This window comes from Enoplosus armatus, chromosome 18 (assembly GCF_043641665.1).
Source record: "Enoplosus armatus isolate fEnoArm2 chromosome 18, fEnoArm2.hap1, whole genome shotgun sequence".
In the NCBI taxonomy this organism is placed as follows: domain Eukaryota; kingdom Metazoa; phylum Chordata; class Actinopteri; order Centrarchiformes; family Enoplosidae; genus Enoplosus; species Enoplosus armatus.
In genome coordinates this window covers 13,228,811-13,256,260 of record NC_092197.1, presented here as the reverse complement: position 1 = coordinate 13,256,260, position 27,450 = coordinate 13,228,811, and the positions used below count along the sequence as shown (strand labels likewise).

The 27,450-nt window shown below is 40.1% G+C and overlaps 1 protein-coding gene across 1 annotated transcript in view; it reads right to left on the bottom strand.

Moving 5' to 3' along the window:
* The window catches only part of trabd2a (TraB domain containing 2A), a 56,004-nt gene that overhangs the window by 8,572 nt on the left and 19,982 nt on the right, over positions 1-27,450 (bottom strand). The window contains exons 3-4 of the mRNA XM_070924429.1: positions 21,195-21,341; positions 20,489-20,663 (exon numbers count right to left, since the gene is read on the bottom strand). Of these exons, the coding sequence (XP_070780530.1) occupies positions 20,489-20,663; positions 21,195-21,341 (322 nt within the window). The remainder of the gene's footprint in view (positions 1-20,488; positions 20,664-21,194; positions 21,342-27,450) is intronic.

Below are 27,450 nucleotides of genomic sequence, written 5' to 3'. Positions count from 1 at the left end.
TGATCATTCCTCACCCCCCCCCACCCCCCCTCATATTTGCCTCCTTTCTTCACCCATTCCATTTTCATTTCTCCATTCCCCTTCTTCCTTATCTCCAACTTCCCCTCATCTCCCTCTTCCTCTCTTTCTCCCTCTGACCCTCTCAGCTACGTGAAGTGGGGGCATTGAGGCTTCAGGTTGCCATGTCAAGAGGTCTCCATTCTTCCCCTCACTCCGACAAGGGGGAGCAGGGGCCCATTGTTTGGGCCTGCTCAGCCGTGGCACCACAGAGCTGTGTAAACAATGAGCCCCGGCACTTTAATCTGGCCCAGAGCCATCGATAGAGAGAGGTTGGCCTAGATGCACTATGGGTGCCATGATGCTGCCCCATCACTAGGATTAATAAGTGTTGGTTAAAACTACATCTCAGCATGCAATAGCCATGGAAAAGGACTGAAAAGTGCTTTGGCAACATATCTGCTCCAGTGACACAGAATTTATTAACCTTCTTTATTAACTAGTCTTCTTGGTAAATGCGAGTGACTTTCATCAGCTTAGCCACTCTGAGAGGAACAATGTCCCACAAGAATCAAGCTTGATGGACCTTTTAATAATCTGACAAGCTTTGTACGAGCTTTTACCTTGTGTTTGGTCAGTTTCTGGTGCGTTTGGATAGAAAAATACTAACTTATGTTTTACCGTTTATTAGAGTGAGGGTGCATTTACCTTTCTAAACCATCTAGACTAACCAGTGGTTACCATGCAAAAGAGACATGCATTTACTTTTACTTTGAGAAATCATTATCAATACAGGTGGTCAGTTAAATGAATACCCAACAGCTATTAAACTCTCCATGGGAGTTGGAAACCAGAGCGAGACAGAGACAGAGTTTTCCAGTCTGCCCACGTTTAGAAACAACTCAGTGTGATTTATGTGAGTTTACGTCAGGGGATTAAGGTGGGACAAATGGAGCTGTTCAGCACAATGTAGGGCCACAGAAGGGTGGGCGGACTTCAAAACTTCAAAGGGACACACACACACATACAAATACGTATACACACGCAAATTCTAATAAGAGGTAAACCATCAATTCTGACATGTCCCCAAAGGCTTCAATGTTTTCTTGAGGCACCGAGGGAGCATTTGAAGAGTTGGAAGAAAAAGAAACAGTGCCATTATACGCATGAGACTAAAGGGGATATTTTAAAAAGCCTCTGGCACAACAGAAAAAAAAAATCTGAAAAAAAGTTCAAGTGACATTTCTGTGCACTGTTTAACGTAACAAGTCCAAATCCCAAACCTAAAAATGAGAAGAAGCTTTTCATGAGATCATATAAATGTACAATTCTTCTATATAGTGGATTTTTTCCAACTATGCTTTCTATTTTGGAGCAGCCTGAGTGTCCTTAAGCAATATCATAGCAAATCAAAGATGGAGCCAACTGTACAATTTCACATAGTTTTTTGAAAGGGCCTTTTCTTGGAATTTTTTTTATATTTGACGCTTAAAAAAACAGATGAAGGATGAATTTAAAGCAAATTCCATGCTACAAGTAAATCCCATGAAGACCATTTTTTATGAAAAGCAGTCCACCTTAACAAGAACATGTTTCATACCCGCAGCCTGCCAGTACGCCAAAGTCATGGAATTACAAACAAAAACGAAATTCAGACATCTTTGATTAAAAATGATTGATGCCCCGGAAAGAGGCAGAAAGTACAGAAAATTATATTTTAGAAGGTCTGCATTTTCCTAAAATTAGGCCTCATGTATGATGTAGCCTTTGGCAACGGACATGAACTTTGAGGTCTAAATATGCCAGGTGATTTGTGACAACTGCCTCTTTCTCTCTCATACTGCTAATTATTGGCACCAAGCAATACATTATTCTGTGGTTTCTGTCAAAAAGAAAAAAATAAAGACAGGACAGTCGGACAGACAATATAATGGAAAGGGTGAAAAAGCTAAGAAACTGGAAGTGTCCTGATCATCAATAATGGAATTCAAGCTAATACACCATGTAAGCAGAGTTTCGTCATTTCAAATGATTTGTATTCTATATTCCAGTGTCACATACAATGACAGAAAGCGTTGAAAAGGCTTGGTGGTGAGTAAAAAAAAACCCATTTCTACTGCGACACAGCAAGCATCAGCGCCCGGGTCAGAGAGGACAGTTTTAGAGCTTTGCGATTCTCACAGTGACTCAGTGCACACAGCAAAACTACTTCCATATTTACTTTTTGTACTTTAATACTTCCATATTTGCTTCACAAGAAAACACACATGATATCTGTAAAAATGCTGATGTTGTGGAGCTAACACATAAACATGATAGCATTCTTCTGCGCTGTATTAAGTTTGGTTCTGCCACACTGCTTGCACAGATGTTTTCATTGCATGGCTTTGTTAAACATGTTGACTCACAGAATCACAGTTTTTCTGGTTATTGGTTGTCTCACGGCAAATCCAAATAAAAACATTTCTTTGTACCCTAGCTCCAAACAGTTGTAATTTTTGTTCTTTGATAATTTGAGTATAATTTTACTCTCCACTGTGTCACTTGACAAATTGATTCTAATTGTTTTGATCTGGAGATTATTACAGTTTTCCACATTAAGGCCCATAATTTGTCACCTCAGTGTTGCTTTAGGTTCCCTACATAAGAAAAAGTAGTCATATTCATTTTGGCTCCTACTAGAAACAGGCCTGCAGCCCATGTTCGGGCCCAACCCACCGTTTAAGAAGCACACCTCTGGAGTGACATCTGTGACATCTGACATATATTTCCACAGATTATTTATTTAGGCCAATTTCATACATTTTAAATCTAAGAAATGGGCCAAAAATACGTACATCAATGCACAATATGTTGACTGTATGTCTTTCCAGCGGTACTGAGAGAGGGGAGATGGTAGAGATAAAGACCAGGGACAGACCTGAAAGCTCTCATTCACAGCTAACTCCCTACATGCAGCTACGCTCATACATGGGACCACTGAGTCAGAGGGTCAAAGATTAGCTCATATCATGGTTATAGAAACTTACACAGTTTGTATATTTTTACTGAACTTTTCTATGAAGGGACAGCTTTTAAGGCAGACTGTAACGGTGTCTAAAGTTCAGGTGTCAAAGTTTGGTTAACTATCCTAAATGACTAAGAAACTATATATTGTGTAATAAGACACAACCCTTCTTGTAGCTCCACTAAGTCCAACCCTGTAGTAGTAGTAGGAGTAGTATATAAACAAAATAAGTTTATATACACAAAATAAGCAAATAAGTTTATAAGAAATAGGTTTATATACTACTCCTTTGCTTGGCCACGAACATTTTGGAGGAAACACAATTGCTGCCTGTATCCAGGAAGTGGAAAGTTCTCATACTGCAGAGAAGTAGAAGGAGGATGAGGAGGAGGTAAGGCTGTACGGCTGGGTGCACAATCCGGGGTTCACGTCCTGCGTCCCACATGCTGTTTGGTTAAGGCTCCTAAAACATTTGGTTAAAGTTAGGGAAGATTGTGGCTTTTGTTAAAATTGAAAAAGTCAAAATCTTGAAAGACAGTGGTCTTTTCCTAACCTTGTCCAAGTCCTTTAAGTTGACATGACATAACCACAAAATCATTACAAAGGCACGAACATTTTGCGGATGCTGTACATTTAATACAAATGTTTCCTTGTTATGCTGTTAAAATGTAACGTTATCTAGCAGCAATCTGTTTCCCACAAAACATATTTATTAAAGCAAAGTTGTTAGTTGAATTTTTTGCAGAGGTAGAAAATTCAAATAATGTGGCTGTTATAAGATACTACTTCTGTAATTGATGACGCTTGCTTATAGTGGAATTCTTTATTCTTTATATGAATCCCCATTAGCTTCCACAAAGTGGTCGCTAGTCTTCCTGCCACTCATTCAATATGTATTACAGTCTTGCCTGTAATCAGCATGAGGAACACTGATTTTTTCATTATTGTTTCCATTTGACAACATAAGTGCTAAATGTAAAAGACCCCTTGAAATACATGGAGTATTGTATTTTGTACAGTATTGTATTTAACTTGAATGAAACCTTTCTGCACACCTGTACTCAGTCAGAGGAACACCAGATGAGAACCACGGCGGCATCCGTCCTTAAAAAGACATCCAGCCTCCACAATCAGCGGCTCAAATTATTAGAACATATGGTAAGCCTTAAATAGCGTTCCTTTTCCATACACATTAATATTTACATTACAACTTGTAACCAGGGCCCAAGCAGCAGTTCTCATAACATTACAGCATGTTGGATAAACAAACGCTACAGGCAGCACTGAGGCCATGCTGCCCCATATAGCCTTTGCTAGCTGTTTATGTACACATGTTCCCTGCTAGTCAGCTGGGCCCAGCAGCACATAATCACTACTGCTAAGAACTGAATGAAGCCTTTGATTGAAGAAGATGACAATGAGGTGTCTGGTACTTTCTTAAGTCTGTAGTATGCAGTGTGTCACTTCCTGGAAGTAACTTTTATTGCCAATGACATAAAGCCTCAAACTTTTGGCTTGAATATACCCTGCAACTGGCCAATTTTTTAGGCTTTCTATTCTTGTGTGGATATTTGACACTACCATGGTTTCAGGAACATCAATCGTGCGTAAAATACAGTACACACAGGCAGAAAGAAAGCTATTAAAAAGAGTGTTAAGCTACTCAAACTATTGTCAAAACTAAATAATAGACTGGTATTCAGGATTTGACATTTCTAGGACGGCGGAAGTACTAATCAGCCAAAGACTTCACTGGAAAATCACTGTTTTGGCTCACCGAGCTGCTAACAGTCAAGTCAAACCTCAGTGTCTTCAACAGTCAAGGAGACGCAGCCATCCATAAAAGTGACAGTCGTGTCAAAGACAAATAACAGGAAAATTATTGGTTATCCACTGGCATAAAGATCACACAGTCATCCTGGTGTTTTGCAAACAATGCCAGTTCTATATTAACACACATATCGAGTGTCTGGAAAAACAGGCTCTGCTTGCATAGCACTTCTTCTTATCCCTGGTTAAATCACACTGTTTCATGTCTTTGATGGACAGTGAATTCCTCCATGTATTAAACTTAAACCTCATCTATTACAAGTCAAATGCAATTTGTTTAAAAAGAACAGGACACTGTTGGCAACAGTCTCACAACAGAGACAATATGGTTAAATACAGTCAAGCTAGTTGAGAATAATTACATGAGGTAGCGCTTTAATAGAGTCAGCCTGTATCATTCTTTAAGTATTTGTGGTAAGATAAATTAAAATTTCCATAGCATTCAGTTAGACATACTATAATTTTGTACATTTTGTTTATGATTTTTTTATCCATTTTAAGAAAAGCAGTTGACCTGTAGTTTACAGCCACGTCAGCAGCTCTGTGAGGCTATGTTTATGTACAGGGGTGCTTTCAACGTCCACATGCTAACATAATCACAATGAAACTGCAAACATGCTGATGTTCACATTTACTAATTAGCACAAACCACAAAGTAGAGCTGAGGATGATGGGAATGTCATTAGTTTTGCAGGTATTTGGTTGTAAACCAAAGTATTGGACATGATGATGGTGCTAGATGACAATTTAGAGTACAAAATAGTCATTACAAAACATTGTTTGGGCACTATCAATGTCTGTACTAAATTTAGCTGCAATCCATCCAATTGTTGTGGAGACATTTCATTTAAAAACAAAAATGTCAACCTTGGCAGCTCTAGAGGAAAAGCTAAGGGGTTGACCAGTAGGATTCATCCTCTTGGACCATGAATGTCTGTACAACATTTTATGGCAATCCATCAAATCGATGTTGAGATATTTCAGTCTGGACCAAAGTGACCTACCGTCCAACCGACGCTGGGATCCGTAAAGCCCGTTGCTAGCATGGCTAAAAATGTTAGAAGGCAACGAGACAAGAATGCAGCCGAGAAGCACTGAGTGTTTTATGTAAAGAGATCTTAACCACAATTAGATTACTCGACAGCAGCCGTTAATGTTGTTTTTTTAAGTGAAACTTTCATAATTTATGTAACCCAGCCAACTTGTGGTGTTGAGACCTATAAGAGAGTCTCTTAATGTTAATATAATATTCATCCTAGCAGGCACCGAGATTCTTTACCACTGGATGGGCCATGGAAAAATAGTTTCAAAAATGAATGTTTTCGCCTGGAAGCAATTTAGTATGATGTTACTTGCAACTATATGTTGCCATTTTGATCCAAACTCCCTGCAGGATAAGGACACTCTTAATATAATAGCATAGGAGAGAAAGTCAGTAGCCAAACCTAAGATATGTTTGGTTAAATGTGTCTGCATACAAGCCCACACAATCCTGCAGTCATCTGTCCTTGGTTCAAACCCGTCCAAAACCTACAGCAAATTCAATTATAGCTCTGATCGGTTGCATCTCTTAATTCTCCCTCTTTAGTACTCTATCTCATGAAAATAAATGGGACACTTTAAAAACAAAACTACACATGATTTAGTCCACTTATGTGTCTAAGGATATAAAAAAAACGTAGACTTAAGTAGAACCAGAGAAGTCCAGTGTAAGGGTGAAAGCACTGACTGAGCCAAACTAAACATCCGCATGTTGTTTTAGTGCTTCTGCTGCTCAGTCATTAATGACCTACTGTATGGGCCTTGTTCCTGAAGATGATGTCATAATTTTCTTCAAAACTGTCAAAGTCGATGTAAATTTAAAATCCACAACCGACTTAGACACCAACATTACAATTCTTACATTCTTACGAGTAGAAATTGTATTTCAAGATATCTACAACTTTGATTGTACTTGTCAAAACTACATATATATAATATAGATATAAGATATCTTGTATAGATATATTGTAGATATCTTGATATCTCTATGTATTTCAGATATCTGGAATTCAATTCTTCCAAGTCAGAAAGAGCATTTCAGATATCCACAACATCTTTCTTCCCAGGACAAATGACGTCACTTTTGCCATTCGTGTGTATTGGGCTTTCAATTTCAGATATCCACACTAACATTTTTGATATCTAGAAAGAACATTCTGGATCTCTGCAACACAATTCTTACTAGGAAAAACTCAGATATTTCAGATATCTACAATCCAGTTGTTGCTAGTCCAAATTTTGATTTCAGATATCCAAAATGAAAATTTGAAATTTTCTTTCTGACTAGGAAGAATTGAGTTACAGATACCTGCAATATATATCCAGTCTTTTTCTCAGCTTGTCTCTACATGATCTTAAAACGCACCTCTTAAAACGCACCATCAATAGTGACAATATTCTTGACAACTTATCCTAAGAATCGTACAGCTTTTCAATCCAAATTCCTCCAGGATATGGTTTTGAACGTAAGATACCGGTGATATGAGAAAGCTGTGATAAAAGACAGCTGTGATATGGCTGTGTGAATTTGAAAGACACGAAACAGCAAGCCGAAGGCACAAACACACCTCTATTCCATGAAATGGGCCTTTCTTAAGTCAAGCCAAAGAATGCTAACACACCAACCACCAGCAAAACATTTCTCTTTCTATTTCTCTCAGCCGCAGTGAGACGCACAGTTCAGAAACAAGCTGAATTCAATAGGTCTTCCTATCGTAAAATCAATACCGATCACCTCTTTCATAAACAGGATGTTGAAGGAGACATGGAGGGAAGAAGAGAGAAGCAAAGACAAGCAGATGCAGAAACAACAGACAGGACACAGACGAAAAACAAGACAACTCAAGACAGACAGAGGCGGAGGAGCAGAATGAACGCTAATGTCGATTGCTGAATTAAACATGGAAAGAAAAACAGGAATAGAGACAAAGGGAAAAGGCATGCAAAACAACACAGGAATGTTAAGTCATCAGATGCCAGACTGTGATAGCAGAGGATAAGAGCATCCTGTAAGGCCTTCAGTTTAGGACTAAAACACTTGAGACGACATAGACTGTATCTTGACTTGGTGCCCATGTAAAGTCTGCTATACAAAACAGGAGTGGAGCCGGGGCTGCTTGAAGCGGTATCTCAGCTTGGCATGCCAACCATTTCATTTCTGAATCTCTTTATCCAAAACTAAACCAGGGAAAACTGGGTGTAGAACATGTTCATCATTTGAAGAGATGTAAGCAAAAAGAGGTGTGAACTCCTCATCTCTAAAATACATATCAGAAAGCTTTAAACATACAGTAGTTCCTACTGCAGCAGAGGAAAAGTGAGTTGCAGCTCTCTTCACTTTCACCTCCTCTGTAACTTTCACATATCAGCTCTTTGTTTATCTGAGCTGATTTAGTAGACACATCAAAGGCTTCTGGGAACACTGTCACTGGCCCAGACAAATGTGTGTCAGACTGATGTTCTGTTAAAAAGCATCTAAGTGAAATGTATTTGGGGGGAGTGTGACAGGAATGATGGGAGATGTGGTTTGTTTAAGAAAGCTAAATGAGTAAAATTGCATGCAAAATGCATCATGTTCACTTGTGAAATTAAAAAGATGGATCATTAAACATGCCCACATTTTAATTACTTTGTCTTGCTCTTGGCCTTTTCTTTTATATAAATTATTGTTTCGCCATGTTTATCATTAGAGTGAGAACGGCTAAATTGTCTGCGCGAGTTTTCTTGAGATCGTGCTGAGCAACTTCAGCTTTGAATTTATGCTGAGACGAAATGGGAAACAGAGCACATAAGAGGCCTGTGGTGTGAGGTTGTTTTTTAAATAAACCCTCACTCAAAATTTGTGGTGGCACACAGCACTTTGGAGCCGTGTTAGGGATTACATCTGTCAGGCTGCAATAGTCTCTACACTCCCCTCTCAGTGCAGTCCTCAGTTTTGCTCTTTCTGCCAAGAAATTATAGCACTTGAGCACACACACCAGCTCATTCACTGTGGTCGTATGAAACAGTGATCAAAGGTAGAAAATTCTGTAAAAGTGAGCAGTTTTGACAAAGTAAACCGGAGCGCTGCCAGCTCTGAATGTCCCTGCCACTGAATGTCTCGTTTTACTGTCTCAGAGAATATTCTATTATGTTGTATAAAATATACTATAAAAGCAAGTCAAAACAGATTTTATAATAATTTTAGGGTTGACCTGCCCACCTGACCTCAGGTTGAATGAAAAGAGTTTTTCATGTTTACCATAAACGTATCATATGGTAAATCTCAATTAAAAAAAATCTTAATTTACATAGTGACTGTAGCTGTCAAATAAATGTAGTGGAGTAAAAAGTACAGTATCATACTAGGAAATTGAATGCAATAGAAGTATAAAGTAGTATAAAACTAGAGCTCCTCAAAATTGTAGTCAAGTACAGTACTTGAGTAAAGTAAATGTGTTACTTTACACAACTAAAGCCATTTTACAAAGTGTCTGAATGTCCACAGCCATGCTGCCTTAATCACTGTCCCACTTTCTTTACACTTCTAGTCAATTTCCAGTCTATGTTTTCTGCTTGTGCCAGTCAAGCATGGGATACTTTTTTGATATGTAAAAGTTGAGAAATATATGACAAAATATACATTAGCAAAAGAGTACAATTTTTCTCCTGTGATTTGTTATTACGACAGAAATCTAGTATTGGAATATAAAAAGTGTATCATTGTGACTTCAGCAGAAACACAGCCAGCGTTCTTATTCCTGCAATATTATACCATTATTATCCTTTGATGAATCTGAATTACTGGATAATTTCATATCTTTAGGCCCAAAGAAAACAATCTGAGTATTTATTTGAAATGGCCACCATATACGGCCACAAGGGGCTACAAACAAAGCTTTCATTTTAAGGAGTCACAAGCTAAAAAGGTTTGGGGATTGACCAAACGGACTGAATGAGACCATATAGTCTACACGTACTGCAGAGCTGAAGGATGAATTGTTGCTTCAAAGGGACTAGATTGGCAGCAGTAAAAGCCATTATTCTAAAATAGCAGCAAAAGGTTTTCAAAGACAAATTCATCAAGTCAACTGAAGTAAGAAATTGAGATTGGTCTCTACCAAACAACACGACCAGCCATGTTGTACTTCACTCGCAGTCTGCCCTGCGCTGGAGCTTCGATCACAATCATTCAGCTCATTCAACCAGCGGGAGTTCTGAAGCTCGAACAGTGTTTCTTTTTGGGTTTATTTTTTTTGTCTTTTTACAAACGTGTGCTTTTGCTTGTCCGAACCTGCCAAAATGTATTCCTGCAGTTTGCATACTGCGGCCTCAAGACTGCTTCCTCTGAAAACACTCTCAGCCCTGCCAGCCTTCGCATCCTGCTGCGCGTCTCTGCTCAGCCTTTCAACTGTCTCCGTCCACAAAAAGGGATACAGAGGGGAGTCGGATGCCCGCTCACTTTTTAAAAAGCATTCCACGTCGTAGTTTTTCTCAGATGTTCTCTCACAGAGCCTCCATCTAAAACATGTGGCTTAGAGAGCAATTTTGTGCCTATTTAGTTTGAGTAATCTGCACGAGATCTTGTAGATGTCAAATGAGGCCTGTGTATCATCTGTGATTTAGGTCTAGCTTGTAACTCAGAGCAGATCCACAGGATAGAGGCCTATAAATTCACACAGGCTCTGTTTTTGGCCGTCTTATCTCACATCTCCCCTTAAATCACTGTCAAAGTCTTTCTTTTTCTTTTTTATCTCCCTTTTTTGTCAGATTTGGTTACTATGACACCGTGTTTGTCTCACTCTGTCAACTACCAAACATCTGTTCATCCCATTTCATCCCTAATCATGCTTTCCTCTGTCCCTCACTAACTAGTTAACCGGAGTGTTTTTGTGGATAGAACCGTGGGCTTAGTTTTCCAGAAAGTCTCGACGAAACATGGCCAACTTTTACATCTGCACCCACTAAAGCATCTGAAACAATCTCAACAAAAACATAAAATCATGTTTTTATGATTACAATCTCTTATTTGCTCCAGACCTTTCGTGACGTGAAACAGAAGTTACAAAACCTACCACAGTAAATTCATGAGTTAATATAAATTAAGCCTGTTTATGTTGAATCCAGAAGTTTATTTTTGTTATTGCTGCATCAGTAGTAGGAAAATGGCATCATTCAATTTCAATTTCAATTTTCAGCTTTCTTTTTCTTTCATTTGCTTAATATCTATATTTAGGACCAATGAAACTCTTTAAAAACCACACTGTGAAAGATGGATAAAGACATTGACAGAGTGACAGATTCTTTAAATTATTAATTTCTTTCTTATGAGAGAGAATCATATCAATAACTATAAACAAGAGCGTCATTGCAGAGAGCATTATTCTTTGTGTTTTGGCCTCATATTCTTCATAAAAACAATGTCATCACAGCTGTGACTTTGGGTTCATTTTTGGGTCTATTTGCAAATGCTCATAGCTGAGGCTTGTGCATTTTCACATTCACAAGACACAAGAAGATTTTTTAGAAAATGCTTAAGTGTGCACGTTAATTTTTTCTTAACTGAGAAAGGAAGTTGCAGTTTAAAAAATATCCATGTCTGTGCAGACATAGACCCAGAAAACCTAAATGTTAAGGAATATTAACTCTCACCAAGATGCCAAATTCAAAATTTGGAAGTATAAATATAATAAAGTTAATTTGAGTATAATAACTCAAACTGGTGCTCTGTGGTGTCCCAGAATCCTTGATGTACTCACGCAGCTTCTGTGATGAAGTACATACGCTGTGTAACGCCAACAACACAGGCTCATTCATACAGTGAACCAGACAACTCCCGACTCCAGTGAGACAAAAAAGTATTCAAGAACTCCACAATGAGAGAGAGACAGAGGGAGAAAGAGTAGAAGCCACAAATCACACAAGTCATGTTTTCCTCTGTCTCTTCATATCTTCATCCCCTCTGGGCCAGCGTGTTGCTCTCCTTTATGTTTAGCCCCAAAATGAAAAGGGACAGCTCCTTCATAACAATTCCCACTCAGAATCATCAATAGATGCACTGCTGCTCGCTAGCTACGTATATAATTTTCCCTTCCCTTTCCCTTTCATATAGGAGTGAGGTATTTCTGGTCCTTAAGAAAGTTTAGCCCCTGGGCAGGCATGTTATGAGCCCGTTCCAGGTGCATAAGGAAGTACTCCTGGGTTTGAATGGGGTCAGGGGTGAGGAGTTCAACTCTTTCAATAAATCACAGCAAGCTGTTGTGACAAGCGTTCACTGCTATGACTGGGAGAGAAGTGTGGGCTATATGAAATATGTCTTTCAAGTACAGAGACTGAGGCCTTTGACCCGATGAGTGCAACAAAATGTATATGTTTAGGTGCTTTTCACTCAGCAGTTTAACAGCCAGTTAGTTATTCAGAGTGGCTGACAGGTTTATCCTTACATTTAAGAAGAGGCAGAGATGTATCAGAGGATACATTGCAGGCGCTCCTGACATGTTAACTTCCCACCGGTTAAATGTTTTTCATGTTTATCTGGGTTGTATTTAGGATTGTAAATATGTAAGATAACATTACACTTCTGAGGAGGAAGAAGATCAAGTTGAAGGTCCCCACAGACAGACAGTAAGTCAGTGTGTCACATCCCATAAAAGAGAGTAAGACCAACACTCTCATCATGACTTTACATCTGTTGTCATCTGGTGTAGCAAAGATGGAGAATTGTACTGTCACTGATAAGACACCAATAAAGGTTAATTAACTGGGCAAGATACTTATGGGAATATATATATATATATATCATCATGTGGCAAATCTGGGTGAAATCACTAATGATGAACCATGTTCTTTTACACAAGATAAATGATTATATCATCAAGCTAAAATTCCATGGAAAAGTTTTAAAGATACAACCCTTACGATTTCATGAAGTCAAACCCTGTTTATGATACAATTTATACAATTTAGGGTCTGCCTTTTGTCAGTAATAGCTATTCAATGTTTACCTTTTTGCATAGCAGTTTTCATTGTTAGTGGCGGAGTCCGCCATTCCTGCGCTGGATTCAAATGCATGAGGGATTCATAGGAAATGATGCATGCATGTAATCCAGCATGACTGTAATTTTATCTCACTGATATCGCTGTTTACCTTCTCTCTCCTACAGCCATATCAAGTTCAGTTACTGCTAAAGCAAGCCAAACATTTATTTACATTAATGTATAACTGCTAGTTCAAACATTTCACTGGTGAAACACAGGGCTGTTATTGTGAAGCAGTCACAGGAAACTCAGTGTATTTGAAATTCATGATCAAGTATTTTATCAATTATTGAACGACTTCTTTATTACAACAACACAGATTTGTTTGGCTGCACTGTAAACTGTTACACCAGTTGTTCCTCTGTTGTATTTCTTACAAAGACACTGCTTAAAAGTAGCATAAAGGTGTTATTCAAACTTAAATCTGGGACTTAATCCAGGTTTGGCAGACGATTCGCCCCTGCCTGCCCGATTCCCGACCAAGTGTGTGGTAGGTCTGGATTTTAATGGTGCTACATGACATGTGTGTACTCATGTCAGCAACTGCCCCAAACAGTTGTAAACTGGCTGTTTATGAGGGTGAGGTGCTGCGAAAAAGCACCACGTTTTTGACTTTCACACCATCTGGCGAAGAAAAACAGTGAAAGAGGGTAGCGACCGCAGTGATGTAGTGCTCAGTGTGAAAACACACTGGAGGGATTTGGGCCAGGTATGTGTAAGGTTTGGCCCGGGGATTTAAAACAGAATCTGAATAGGAATGTCCAGTCAATCAGCTATAACTCTGAGTCTAAAATATTACGCACACAGAGGTAGCCACAGGACAGTCTATATACATAAGGCAATATAAAGACATCTATTCAATGTTTTTCCTTGAATTCTCATATTGTAAGTCTGCCTACTAAATAAGGTTTAAATGATCTTATACCACACTGTCTGACAGTATCATATACTCATATATCATATACTTTATTGAGGCTATTTGATGTTTACACTGAGAGATATACTCCATGTTTTTATTGGCTGCAACATTCAATCCAACGGTGCTATGTCTAGATGTCTAGCATGAGTTTGTAATCATGATATACAGTATTTTATGGTAACAAGCTTAACTTGATTAAGTTTTGCAGCTGTTTTACTTTTAGCACATCAAAGGTCATTTTTACCTTTGAGTCCTGAGCATGGCTCCGTGTGATGCAGTAAATTAAAACATGAAAAACTGCTGTTTTAGTCTCTTTGTTTGTTCTTTTGTCTGATTTATATATTTTCATTTGCACATAACATATAGGATCAAATGCTAAAAGTGGCACTGCACCAGAAAGCACTTATAGCAATATACCACCATTAAGTCATATTCCTTCTTTACTATTATAAATTTGGCTCCGACTCTTAAACGGCAGTGGACTCAGTAAGTACAGTGTATTAAGTGACTATTTCCCCACTCCAGTACCGAGAGCTACCCACATACTGACAAGTCAAGGTGTTCTGTGTGAATTATGAGTTCATGTCAGCCTCTGTCATGAGCCGCAGCACAAGGGCCAAACCATCCATTTATTACAGCCTACCCACCACACTAAGCAGCTCACTAACCGAGGGGTATTCACTTCAGCGTGGCCCTACCAACCTAAATAGCAAAAGATCCGAAGGCAAACCTTAATTGTCTGTGAAGAGAGTCAAACATTTCAAAGTACAGTAACCGTTAGTGCCTGTCAACCACACTGGCAATTACACCACCGCAAATATTTAAATTTGTGGTTTTGGAGCGGAGTTTGAGGGGAATCATGATGTGCTAAGCAGCTCGGGGCTGAGACTGAAACATGGATGCATTCACGTTCAGCCTGGAAAAAAACAAAAAACAAGACAAGAATTAGTAAGAGCCGGCAGAAACGGAGCCCTCAGCCTTGGGCGATATGTAAACACATCATTTTATTAAAGTCAAGAGTGCCAGGGTGTATGGCAGAGATTATAAAGGGAACACGGGTTCAGATTGTATACATGGATTGGGTTACTGTACCTATGGAGCGGAGCAATAACCGCTTCCATATGCCTGACTGAACATATGGCACTTTTTCAACATCGTCATTTACGTTGAGTGATGGCTGTGCTATTTCAGACAAACAGATGGGGGGAAAGACAAATTTCTAGGAGGTATTTACTTACACTACAGTAAAGTATAGCGAGGCACGACAATACCCTAAACTGAAAGCAGGGCGAGCCAGGGTAGCGCTTTAGTTACACATTGAAAAACTGGACAAACCTTCATATTTCTACCCTCATGTATATGACAAGAGCTCTTTAAGTTGAGTCCTATCTAAGTTACTCTCCTGAAAATACTGCAGGCCTGCTGAGATTCAAATTCTTCTTGACAGAGTGTAAAAACTGGCAAATTTTATCTGTCAAAAAAACTACTCCAGCCAGAAAGCAAATTTTGGAGTAATGTTGCTTAACAAAAGTAAGCACATCACTGAAAGCTTGCCAAATTCAGAAACTGCCGTCAGGGCCTTTTTATTCACGTTTTGGATGTGGATGTCAGTAAAGGTTGAGGCAATGGTTCTGTTACCCTGCTGACCCCTTTTTTTTGTTTAATTTAGCACAGAGAGGCTGAAAGCTAGTCAGAAAACTTTGTGTTATATGTTTTTTTCTTATTTCATAAATCATCTCACAACGTCCCCCATAATATCAAACTACTGGGTGGTCATCATGGGTGTGCGCTTCATAAATGTGACATTGTTGTAAGCAGCTCTTATCGTCTCCCAGCCTCTCTCTTTTTTTCTCTTTACTCGTGTCTGGATCCTCTCTGTTCTGTGTAATGGAGCTAAAAATGCAGCCTGGACAAGACAACTAGGTGAGATGAAGACAGACACACCGAAATGAAACTGTGTGAGTGTGAGTGTTGAAGAAAGAGAGAAAGTGTGCAGAGAGAGAGAGAGAAAGATGTGTGTGTTCCTCTGGGCTGACCAGTGACCACTTCTGTTTGTTTGACTGTTGCCTTCCTGACCACTGCTCCTGACCAGACCACTGCTGGAAAAACAACGTTTCTCCAGCAGCTAAAATGTGGAGGCAGAATTGGTCACAGGCCTCATTCTGGTGAGTCTGGGCACAAACAAACATCTTAGAATTGATGTGGAAGCAGTTTTCTAAAAGAGGTCTGCGACTCTTATGACTAGTAGTTATAGGATTTTGTTGACTAATTGAATACTTCATTGAAAAATCTCTCAAAATGTTTCTGCAACTGCATCTTGTAATGTGCTAATCCTCATCCAGCGCGTTTACTGATTTGTCATCAGGGTGTAAATGACTCTTGACAAATGGCGCATGGTTTCAGGCAAAAACAATCTTACAGAAAGCATTCTGTCGAAGCAGTGGCAGCCCTAACGTTCTTGGTAACAAATATCTTAAGAATCCAGATAGACATCTGTAAAGATCATCCAGGTCACGGGATATTTAGACGTACTAATTCAAAAAGAAACTTGAATAGATGAATGAATAGATGTAAAAACAAAGCCTCTTATCTTTGTTTTTAGATCCCTCGATCTAATGATTGGCTCGAGAATTGGTCCACAAAGTGCAGAAATCGAGACAAGAAAGAGAAAGAATGAGTGCATAGCTTTATGTGTGTGTGTGTGTGTGTGTGGGTGTGTGTGCTCATGAGCACATGAGAAATCATTTAGGGTAAGAAAACGTTAGCTCTGGTTTGGCAGTGTGTGACTGTCAACCATTAATGCTTTCTCCATAAACAATTTCCAAAGCCTCAAAAAAATCACTAAATATTTCTTCCCCATAGACACAGATAACAATGAAAAACAGACCATTTATCCACTTCACTACTGTTTCACTTTTAATACTACACGATCTTATTGTTGCAGCCTCAGTGTGGAGTTCAGCTTCTTTCAATTATGATTTCATAACATTTCTGCTTCATGTGACATTAAGAGGTTGTTCAACTACAGCTCAAGATTGATGATCTTCTAGGAGCATTTTGTTTTACTGCAGCAGCAACGAAGAGCAAAATATATTTCATTTAAAAAATGATTAACGATGCAGGGTCATCGTCATCTTTATGTGATGGTCTTGCAAAGACGCTTACAGCGTTCGGATGAAGTTAATATTAAGTTGTTGCAATGTTCTTCTTCAGATCAATCCTGACAAACAAACATGAACAAGGTTTCCATGAACACTAACTCACCAGGATACTCAAACTCTTTTCTGCTTAACTCTTAAGTTTCCTTTGGCAAAGCATGACCTGCATCCAACCAGGGAATGAAAGATCATGTATAAACTGTTGTTAACTTGTTGTGGCAATAAAGCTTATTATAGGGAAAAATGAAAACCCTCAACAATTTTCCACATAGGTCAGTCAGGAATCTGCAGGCCAAACCCCTGCAGGCTAATGGGATCATTACTGGGGAAGAGAAATATGCTAAATATGTGGTCCCTCTTTCAAAAAAAACACAAAACTAATTCCTCTGAATCCGATTTAGTTTGAACTCAAGTCTGGATGAATTTCAAGTAATCACAATTTACCTAAAGCTTGCAGCATTACAATTTAAAGGTCCAGTTCTTTCCTAGTCTCTGGCCGCTGTGACACGTCAAACTGTCAGTCCAGCAAATTATTTGCCAAAAAAAATGCTCAAACACAAAATGCAGAAATTATAATAATCACATCCTGGATCTGTCGAGACTGTCCCTTTGTAGAGATTCAGAGGGACATGAGATGGTCACTGATAAGACTGGTCTCACACCTGATTGTAACAGGGAAGTTGAGTACGCCGACATAATGGGCTCCATTGTAGTGTGTGTGTTTGTGTGTGTGTGCGAGTCTGTGTGTGTGTGTCCTCTGACCCCTCCAGGGATAATTAAGGACACATTTTACCCAGGTCTGTCTTGGGTATTGCTTGGGGGCTGGGGAGTGTCTGTGTGTGTGTGTGTGTGTGTGTGTGTGTGTGTGTGTGTGTGTGTGTGTGTGTTCGCGCATATGCACATGTGCATGCACCTTAATGTGCCCCATCCCGTTCCTTGTACACGGCGACCCTACCTGCCCTCCGTATGTCTAAGACTAGTGCTTCTGGGCTGATTGCCCGTATCACTTTCACTCACCAGCTCACACACACACACACACACACAAACACACACACACACACACATATAAATACACACAGAGGCACACACCTTTTTAGACCAAGCCCTTGTAAAGGCACCTCCTTAGGGACACGCCGTGAAATGTACTCCTTGTTAGGGCTTGAGTGTGTGTGTGTGTGTGTGTGTGTGTGTGTGTGTGTCTGCTTTTCCTCAGCTGTTTCCTGCCAGCTCGGAGACCAACAGACTGTGAAGGCCTCTCTCTCTGCTCAGTGTTCGCTGCTTTTCTGCTTCGAAACGACCAAAAAAACTTTGCATGAGGACGTTTCTGACAATGTCATCGCGAGGAAAATCTGACTGCGAAATTGATGGCACTAACATTTGAGCCTCTCTCCTCCAGACATATCCCATAATGAACTAAATCAAATTTTGGGGAGAACGGATTCTTTCCAAAGTGCATGTGCCCTTCACTATAAAAATATCAACTATCTTAATTTCGTTAAAGCTTTAGTGGTTTCAATGATGATAAATCGACTTAGTTAACTTAAAAGTTCATATTGTGCTATTTATGAGTGAGATGAACTGCAAATTCATGACATGCAAAATGGACGCTTTAATTCAAGCATTTAGTTGTTATACATTTTCATTAAAAGATAATGTTGACACCATTATTTTTTCACATTTGATGATAAATTTATGACTAATGGTGAAATTTGTTCTTGATTTGTTTTATTTTGGTTTCTTTGTTCTTCCTCAGTTAAGTTCACTGTAGAATGTGAAGAAATTAGTATTTAAATTTTCCATCTAAAGTTTTTGATTTAAAGATTGAAATTGATTTATCAATTCTTGATTTTTGGAAGTTATTTTAAGAAGTAATTTACAACACAGGCATAAATACAAAAACATGAATAAGTAAAAAATAATTAGAGCTGCAACAATTAGTTGATTATTCAGTCCACAGTAAATTAATTAGCATCTATTTTGATAATCGATGAATCATTTTAGTTATTTTTCAAGCAAAAACACCAAACGTTTGCTTCTGAAATGTGAGTATTTGATGCATTTGTGTGTGTGTGTCCTGTTTGACAGAAAACTAAATATCTTTGGGTTTTGGACTGTTGAATGAAACAAGCAATTTGAATACATTACACTGGGCTGTGGGAAATGATGAAGGGTATGTTTGTCATGTTGCAGCCCTAAAAATGATAAAATGTTTCCTGTCTGTGTCCCTCTGGGGAAAAAAATGTCTTACTGAATGGCTATTTCCTAGTACTGGTGCCTTTCTAGAAACTAAACAAAATAAAGTTTGGAGACATCTGGCCACAATAACTACTTTTATAACTACAATAACGACAACATTTACCTGCAGATGTCTTTTACGTGCCTTTTAATGTATCTTTAGGCTTGTAACATTTTTATTCTTTCTCCTGCTATTCGGTGCATAATTTATTTGAAATGTTGCACATAAACACCTTACTTTAGTATGTGTTATGGCTGATGTTTTCCTTCTGGTTTTGTATGTGTGTTCAAAAGATGCCTTGTTCTACTTTTGATGTTGGACATCTAGCACTGTCTTCTGTGGGAAGGGTTAACTGTTTGGCATGAAACAAAAATGTACTAACTATCTAGACTAAAAAATAAATATATTGAGGAAATGATTACAAAATAGCCCTGTCTTCTTTATTAGGTGTGAACAATGCTTTGATTAAACAACCAGGGGCCAGATAACCAATACCAATACGACTCCAACAGGACAAAGACTGTCTGCCTTAGATACACATCGTCCAACCAAGAAACATGAACACACACACACACAGAGTTGTCCACGGTTAAGCAGACAACTATGTGGAATCTTCTTTGCTGTTATCTGGTCTCTCTATCCTCCCTGTTTAAAGTGAAGTCTCTTATCAGGCGGCTGCTACTTATGAGGTTGCATCATAGATATAAAGGAATTCAAAGAATTGAGATGACATGTCTAAAACTATGTGAGTGTGTGTCAAACAGGCCACATGTCTGTTTCTGATCAATCCTGGACTGACTGATGAAAGGATGTTTTATTGAGCCTCTGCTTTAGGGAAAAACCCGACACAACTCTGCTATTTGGACCCTATGCTTACAAAGTCTAGTCTAGTTTAGTGTAGTCAGATTAGAAAGAGAAAGCGAGTTCCACCTCTCTGATCAGCTGGGATTTCTGTCCCCACTTCCTTAAGTGGTCTTTGTTTTCTCTTTCTCTGCATGAGTTTGTTAAGCTGCTCACACTAAGACGCCTTCTATCTCATCTCAGAAGTGCTCTCCTAACAAAAAGAGGAATTTAGGTCATTTTGTTGTGGGGATAAAAGTAATTTTATCAAGTGCTTTGATGAATAGACACATGAGCAGAGACTAATAAAGACCTAAATGTCATCTTTCTGTCTGACATTTTAGCCTGAAACACAGTGGAACTGATGCTTTAATATGCCAGAAACATTGTACTTTGTTTCTTTATCCCATTTTATTCCCTCATAGTATGTATTTAACACCAACCTGCTCCAAAGGCAAAGAAGAAGCTCTTGTCGGGGTGTTCCTCCAGCAGTGCCTTGACCCTCTTCCCCATCCTCTCGTTCCGCTTGTAGATGAGTTCCTGTCGAAAGTAACTGTCTATTTCCTGGGCGGTCACCTGCTCGCTGGGTGGCAGTGTCACGTTATTGAAGTTAGGGACCTAGGGTTACAGGAGTGACGGTTTAGTCAAGCCATGAAGGTGAAAAGGAGAAGAGGGAGAGGAGATTTCTTTTGTTTTTCCAGAGGTTTCATTCAGATCTCACAAAAGAAAAAGCAGAAATTCTAAAAACATATTAGACAAATTGTGCTCCACTTTCTTGCCAAATTACAATACTGAAAATGAAGCTGACAAAACAAGTCAAAAGAATGAATGTAAGGCAAGTATTTGAACTGACCAAGGTGCAAAGGGATTGCCAGGAGGAAGGATGGAAAAGAACAGAGAGAAAAACAAAGAAGAGGAGAGCAGAGCGAAGAACTAAATTGGCAAGAGCATAGAGGAGCTGGTAAAAGGGAGGGTGTATGAGTAGGTGTGGGGGATGAAAGGTTGGTCAGAAGGTTAGGGGTGAAGGTAAAAGGTCAAGGGTCATGTCACTGGGACACTCCAAAAGGTCAAGGGGTCAAAATGACTCCTTGCTTATTAACTAGTGAAAAAAGTTTGCTGCTACATAAGATGAGATGAGAGAAGACTGACCTGCGAGGTGTCATGATTGAAGATTATGGAGTTGAGATCTCCACAGTTGTAGTGCCTGATGAGGTCTTCAGTGGTGTATGGGACCTGTAGGCTTCCTGCCCTTAAAGACTCCTGCTGTAATAATGTCTGGTTCAGGGCAAAAATCACCTAGAATGAGACAAAGACAACTAGTTATTGATCTTTTTTTTTTTTCACCCTGATTGAAGACTCCAAGGCTCTCTGGTCTCCCAAACATAGTTTTACTGATTCAGCAAGAGCAAGTGAATGTAGAAGAATTTGACTTGTTAGTATTGATTCAACAAATCCTTGAAATAAATTAAGTCCAAAATTAAATGACAATCCATCCCATAGTTTTCAAGACATTTCACTCAAAACCACAAATGTGAACCTCATGGTGGCAATATAGGAAAGGTCAGGAGATCACCAAAGTTATTAGGATACATCCTCTGTGGACCATGAATGTCTGTATAAAATGTTATGTCAATCCATCATGTAGTTATAGAGATATTTCAGTCTGAACCACAGTGGTGGGCCGACCAACTGACCGACTGACACTGCCGTCCCTACAGCCACACTCGCATGGCTAAAGATTCACACACATCACATGAGCCACAAGGGAAACAGTCATGTTATTGGGACAACAAACAAATGAATATATTGGGATTAGGCAAGAAACTCAGAAGAAAATTCATCTTTGGTCACTTGGACTTTAACATACACCTTCTTGAGTGACAAAAACACAGACGTCATCTAAAACCCAAACAGACAGTTCACTGAGTTAGATTTATATGTACTGAAATGTAACTATGACTATTATAGCAAAGCAGACAGTTTGAGTTTTTCCTGCCAAAAACACTCTCTGCTCTGCTGCAGAGATTCAGCTATTGTGCAAGCGTGAAATCAGCCAGTGTTTAGTGAGAGGGCCCTGGTGAGCCTGCCGCCTATGATCAGCACCGCATGGACACACATATGCATACATGCACACAAATACACATAAACACACCCCAGCACACACACACGGAAGGTCCTACTGTCTACACATCGCAAGACTGAGGCAAACACACAACTACTGCCATTCACCTCAGCACATGGTCTCACTCTGATCTCACCACACACACACACACACACACACACACACACACACACACCTTTCACCCTGCAAGCCATTGATGTTGATTCCCATAAAGGAGGAAAGTTTGTATGGTTTATTTGTTTCTCAATGGAAATGATCAGTCAAAGTGAAGATGTGTTTTGTCAGCTGTGGAACTATGTAAATGTGTCTACAGTATGTCTGCATGTTTTTACAATTCAGTGTGCAACCGTGTGTGTATGCACATGTGTGTGTGTGCATGTGTGTGTGTGTGTGTGCACGCGTGTACTCTCAGATCTTTGTCAAATGAGTTCTGTATTGATATGCATACCCGTACGCCAACCAGGCCAACCCAAGCGGCTGGTTTTTTTTCATGTTCTGCTTTCTAAGGTGCTCTGATGACACTTTTCTCTCTGGGCTGGCCCATTGTGGGGGCCTCGGTGCAGCAGAGGAGAGGAAGAGAGGAGGGCAGCGTGGAGCAGATGCCTTCTTGTCAGGGGACAAAGAACCCCTCCATCACCCTCTCTTCTCCTCTCCTCTGCGTTCCCTCCAGCTTTCATCGGCCGCGCATCAAAGTGGCGCTCTGCATATGAAAAGGGCCCCGTCTTTATGCCACGCAAATTAGCCTATCGCCGCCCCTCCCCGACTCATTTCACAAAAACACCCTCACATCTGTGCCACGTCCGTGAAGGAAGGCCCTCATCTGCAGGGTCTCCCATTTTTCTCAGCTCTCTCTTCTCCTCTTTCTCCGCTTGCCGTGCCTTTCAGCCCCTTAAATTATGGCTGTGAAGGGAGGAGGAGGAGGGGGAGGAGGAGGAGAGGGAGGAGGGGGGGTAAAAAAGGAAAGAGAGAGTTTAAAAAAAGGGGGAGGTAAGAGAAAGAGATAGGAAGAAAAAAACGAGCAAGAAAGTGAGGCAGGGCACAGAAAACAGGAGCAGAAAGAGGAGGGAAAGAAAGAAAACCTTAATGAATGATTTCTTTCTTTCCGCTGTGATCCTCCTCTTCTGTTAGAGCATTGTGGGTCAGTGGGTGCATTTTCCCACTCGGCTCCTTTCATCAGGTCCCCCTGCTTCTTCTTCTCCTCCACCGCTGCCCCCCAACCCGCCCCCCTCCAGCACGCACACACAGACACACAGACACACCCCTTGCTGATATCAAAGCAAGCGGAGCCAATGAAAGTCAATAATTGTCCTTTGTCATGGAAATGTCCCCTCTTGTTGAGATGGAGTGGGGTGGGTGTGTGCATCCAGAGCAAACATCATCACAGTCGGATTCCCACATGTGGAGATCTGGAGTGTTTCGGCGGCTCTCACTCTGGAGTGTGTTGGCTTAGTTTAAGGGTTGGCAAGAAAAGTGGGAAGCATGCTTAGTGGAGTATCTTTGAGGAGAGGTTACATTAATTGCATTTATTAAATGCTGGATCACTTTCAAACAGTCATAAGAACCATTGGTCTGTTGAGAACTGTATTAAAAAAGGGAAAGACGGCAGCAATTTTGTTTTAAAGTGAGTAGAAAAACTGTACACATAAGAGCCAAATATCAGTTGATCATTAGAAGTTCCTCAAAAGCAGACGACATACTGAACACACCACACAACTAAAGCAGTGATGCAGCATAGTGAGTTGCAGGGCTGTCAATTTTTATTTGATCATTTGAACAAGGCAAAAAGAAGTGAATATTCACTCTGTAATGATGTATTGAAAGTCTAAATTCATAAGTCTATAAAGTGCAACAGACGTATTAATCTGTATTTTAGCCTCACCCAGACCTACTGCACACTCTAATGCTCTATCAGGAAACCGGGCTATAGTTCTCTTCAAAAACGTAAAAAGGGGGAAACTAGTGAACTGTTCTGAATCACTACCCCAAAGGATCTGAGAAACAATGTGAAATGTAAAACTTTCTGATGCTCTTACGCGTGAACGTCAACGTCAATGAGAGAGGGCAAAACAAAATCTGACACGCCAGTGTTTTTGTCGGAACGTCACGCTGCATCAGGTGTCTTTCAAACACACGCGATCAGAAGCCATCGGGCCATTATGGAGCTCATGTAGTCTGATCCCGGAGTAACATTTCCATTGCCAAGACAAGTAGCTTGTCATACACGTGAGGCAGAGGGGGGCGCCATAAACGAGTAGAACAACATCAATTTGGCAACGTAGTTGAAAAATCTATGGGATGAAATTTGAACTATTTACTGCATGTTTTCGTTCTAATGCTTTCACACTAGTTGCCTTTAAAACTGACAGCCCTGCAATGTGCAAACGCAGTTCAACGTCGGACTGCTTTCACGCTACTTCAGTTTCCTCTCCAGTATATTTCAGCCTCAGCGCTGCCGTCTTATTGGCCCATAGACATAACAAGTAAAGATAAGATAACTTGAGGCATTTATTCTCGGCCACAATGTGTCAGCAACACATTTTGTCTGTTTATAAATGTATAGTGTGTGTAAACTGTGCGTGAGGTCCTGTCACAGTATGAATCTGCTGCAATGCGAGCAGCTTGTCAACACCAAGACACAGTCCTTGTATGGTGAAGCCTCTGGCTAATTGATGTTATTCTGATTGTAAGTGCTGGCACTGGAGCTGGGGAGCGTTTCAGTAACTTCATTTCCAATTGAATTTTGATAAGAAACTAAGGAGGAGCATGTGTGTGTCTGCAGGCAACTATCTTTCTCTTGGTGTGTGTGTCTTTTTCTGGCTGATTGTGTGCATGTGTGTGTGTGTGAGAGAGAGAGTGGAAAAAAGGATGTCTCTGGGTAGAAACAAGCTTTTTCAAAAGTAGCCTGTCTAACACTGTTGACAAACCATGTGCTCAAACAGCCACAGCCACATACACACACACACACACACACACACACAGCACTTGCAGCCAATTCAATGAGCCTTGGCCATCTCCCAAGTACAAATGAAGACTTCCAACAGCTCCTCTGTTTCCTCCCGACTCCCTGATGTTATCAGAGTAACACAACCCCCCCCCCCCCCCCCCCCCCCCGTCATACACACACATAGAGAGGGAAGAGAGAGAGGAGAGCAGTCTATGATTCCTACCAGAAATCAGCTGAGAAAGAAACATAACAGCCGAACCAGTAAGAGAGAGGGAAAGAGAGAAATGGACTCTTGGTACTGATGTTATCAGTGAAATCTCAGAGGAGGAGAGCACAGACAGAGATGAAGGCAGACAGGAATAGACAGAGATAGGGATTCTGAGTTACTTATGAGTGATGTTATCAGTGAAACATTAGTCGGGGCAGTCAGCCCTAAAACAAGACCTATCAGGAGCACAGCAGCCCTGCCAGGGTTTTACAGAGCAGTGACTCTGAGACTCTGAAGTATAATCCTACATTTACACACCAACACCTGGTTACTTGACTATAGTGTTTACTTTCAACTGCAGGAAGTCACCTGTCCTTCATTTTATCTTCCAGACAAGTTTTCACGTCTAATATGGTAAAATTGGCAGAATTCAGATTTAAATCAAAGAATAAGAATACGATCACCAATCCGGCATTCGATGGCAACTTTCGGCATTTGACTGTTTCATTACTCTGTGTTACAGACACATTTTGGTCTGTTCCAAAAAAAGTACTGAGGTTGAATACCCAGTCCTAATCTCTTCTTCCTCCTACTTGTTTAGTTTTATGGCAACTAGCAAACAATGAAATGAGGCATTCCTATCACTCTCTGGTTTGGAGTGTTCTGGGAAGGACAACCGCTTCTGACAAATAAGATTTTGTGGCTGTTAACTTCACGTCAGAAAACTGCACAAGTATAAAACCATATTAAATAGGACACTGCTAAGTCAAATCTAATGGCAGTTCCTAGTTTGCTGCATTGAGACCCTGTCCTACTATTTCTTAAATTAATATGTAACTGAAAATTGGATGACAGCAACTGCTGTCGGCTTGGATTTACAGCAGGAAGCAGTGTGTTTAGCTTGAGCCATACTGAACATGCAGATAAAGAGTGGAGTCAATCATGCTGAAGTGGTTGGAGACATTTCCACTGACATTTTGAAGTTTTTCTGGGTTAGCATTGGAAACCATTGTACCTGCTGTAGCACTGTAACTTATCAGTCACATTTGAAGCCTGCAAGTGGTGACTATTTGAAATTTGAAAAGACATTTCTAGTGGAGTATTCCTTTACAATAACTGAAGCAGAGGAACATTGGACTTTTTTTGTTTTTAAAAGTTTTTTTGTTTCGTCAACAATCCAACCAATGTTTCCTACTCCAATGCAAGGTCAGTGTTTTCACATATCTTGGCATTTTAAAATTTTTTCAAAAGACTTATTTTTGTTGGAGTAAAATGCGGCTTATTGTGGACTGGCGGCCAAAAATGGAGGGGAAAAAAGATGTATTCTAAAATGTACTCACATTTATAAAAAAAAAAAAGACTGTCAAGACTTGCTAATGGGTACTACAGCTGCAAAAAATGGCCACAGCTTCATTCAACAGGTATTCACTGACACTACCCATTCACACACACACACACACACACATTTGAACATGCATAAATCTTTCACCACTGCACAAGTGAGCTTTCACTTTCTGGATGAAAACCCACCATTTCACCAGAGATACACACACACCTGTCAGTTTGAGTTATCTTTATTGTTTTTACACTTTGTCCCTCTATCCTACCTCCACCTCCTCTTTTTTCTCCCCCGTCTCCCCCTTTTCTCTCCTCCGCTCCCTCCTTCCAACTCCCCCTGAGCACATTTTCTCTTACTTTTCTCCCCCCCTTGGCCTACACCTCCGCTCTCACTCCTCCATTCATCCTCCCATCATTTCATCCCTCCCTTCCTCTCCCCTTTGATCCTGTACATTCCCTCCCTCCCTCCCTCCCTCTCCTCCTTCCATCCATCTCTCCCTCCCTTTCTCTCTCTCCCCTTTGATCCTATACATCCCCTCTATCAGCCAGGTCTTTAAAGATTTGACCCCTGCATTCCTCGGGTCACTCCTCTCTGCGTGTGTGCGTTTTGGTGCATGTAAGTGTGTATACACCTGTACAAGATTAGGTCTTTCTCTGTGTGTGTGTTTGTATGTACATGCATGCGTCTGCCCATGTATACATGAGCATGTGTGTGTCTGTGTGTGTGTGTGTGTGTGTGTTTAACTGCTTCATCATCATGGATTACTGCAGCCTCTGCAGAGCTCAAAGCAGA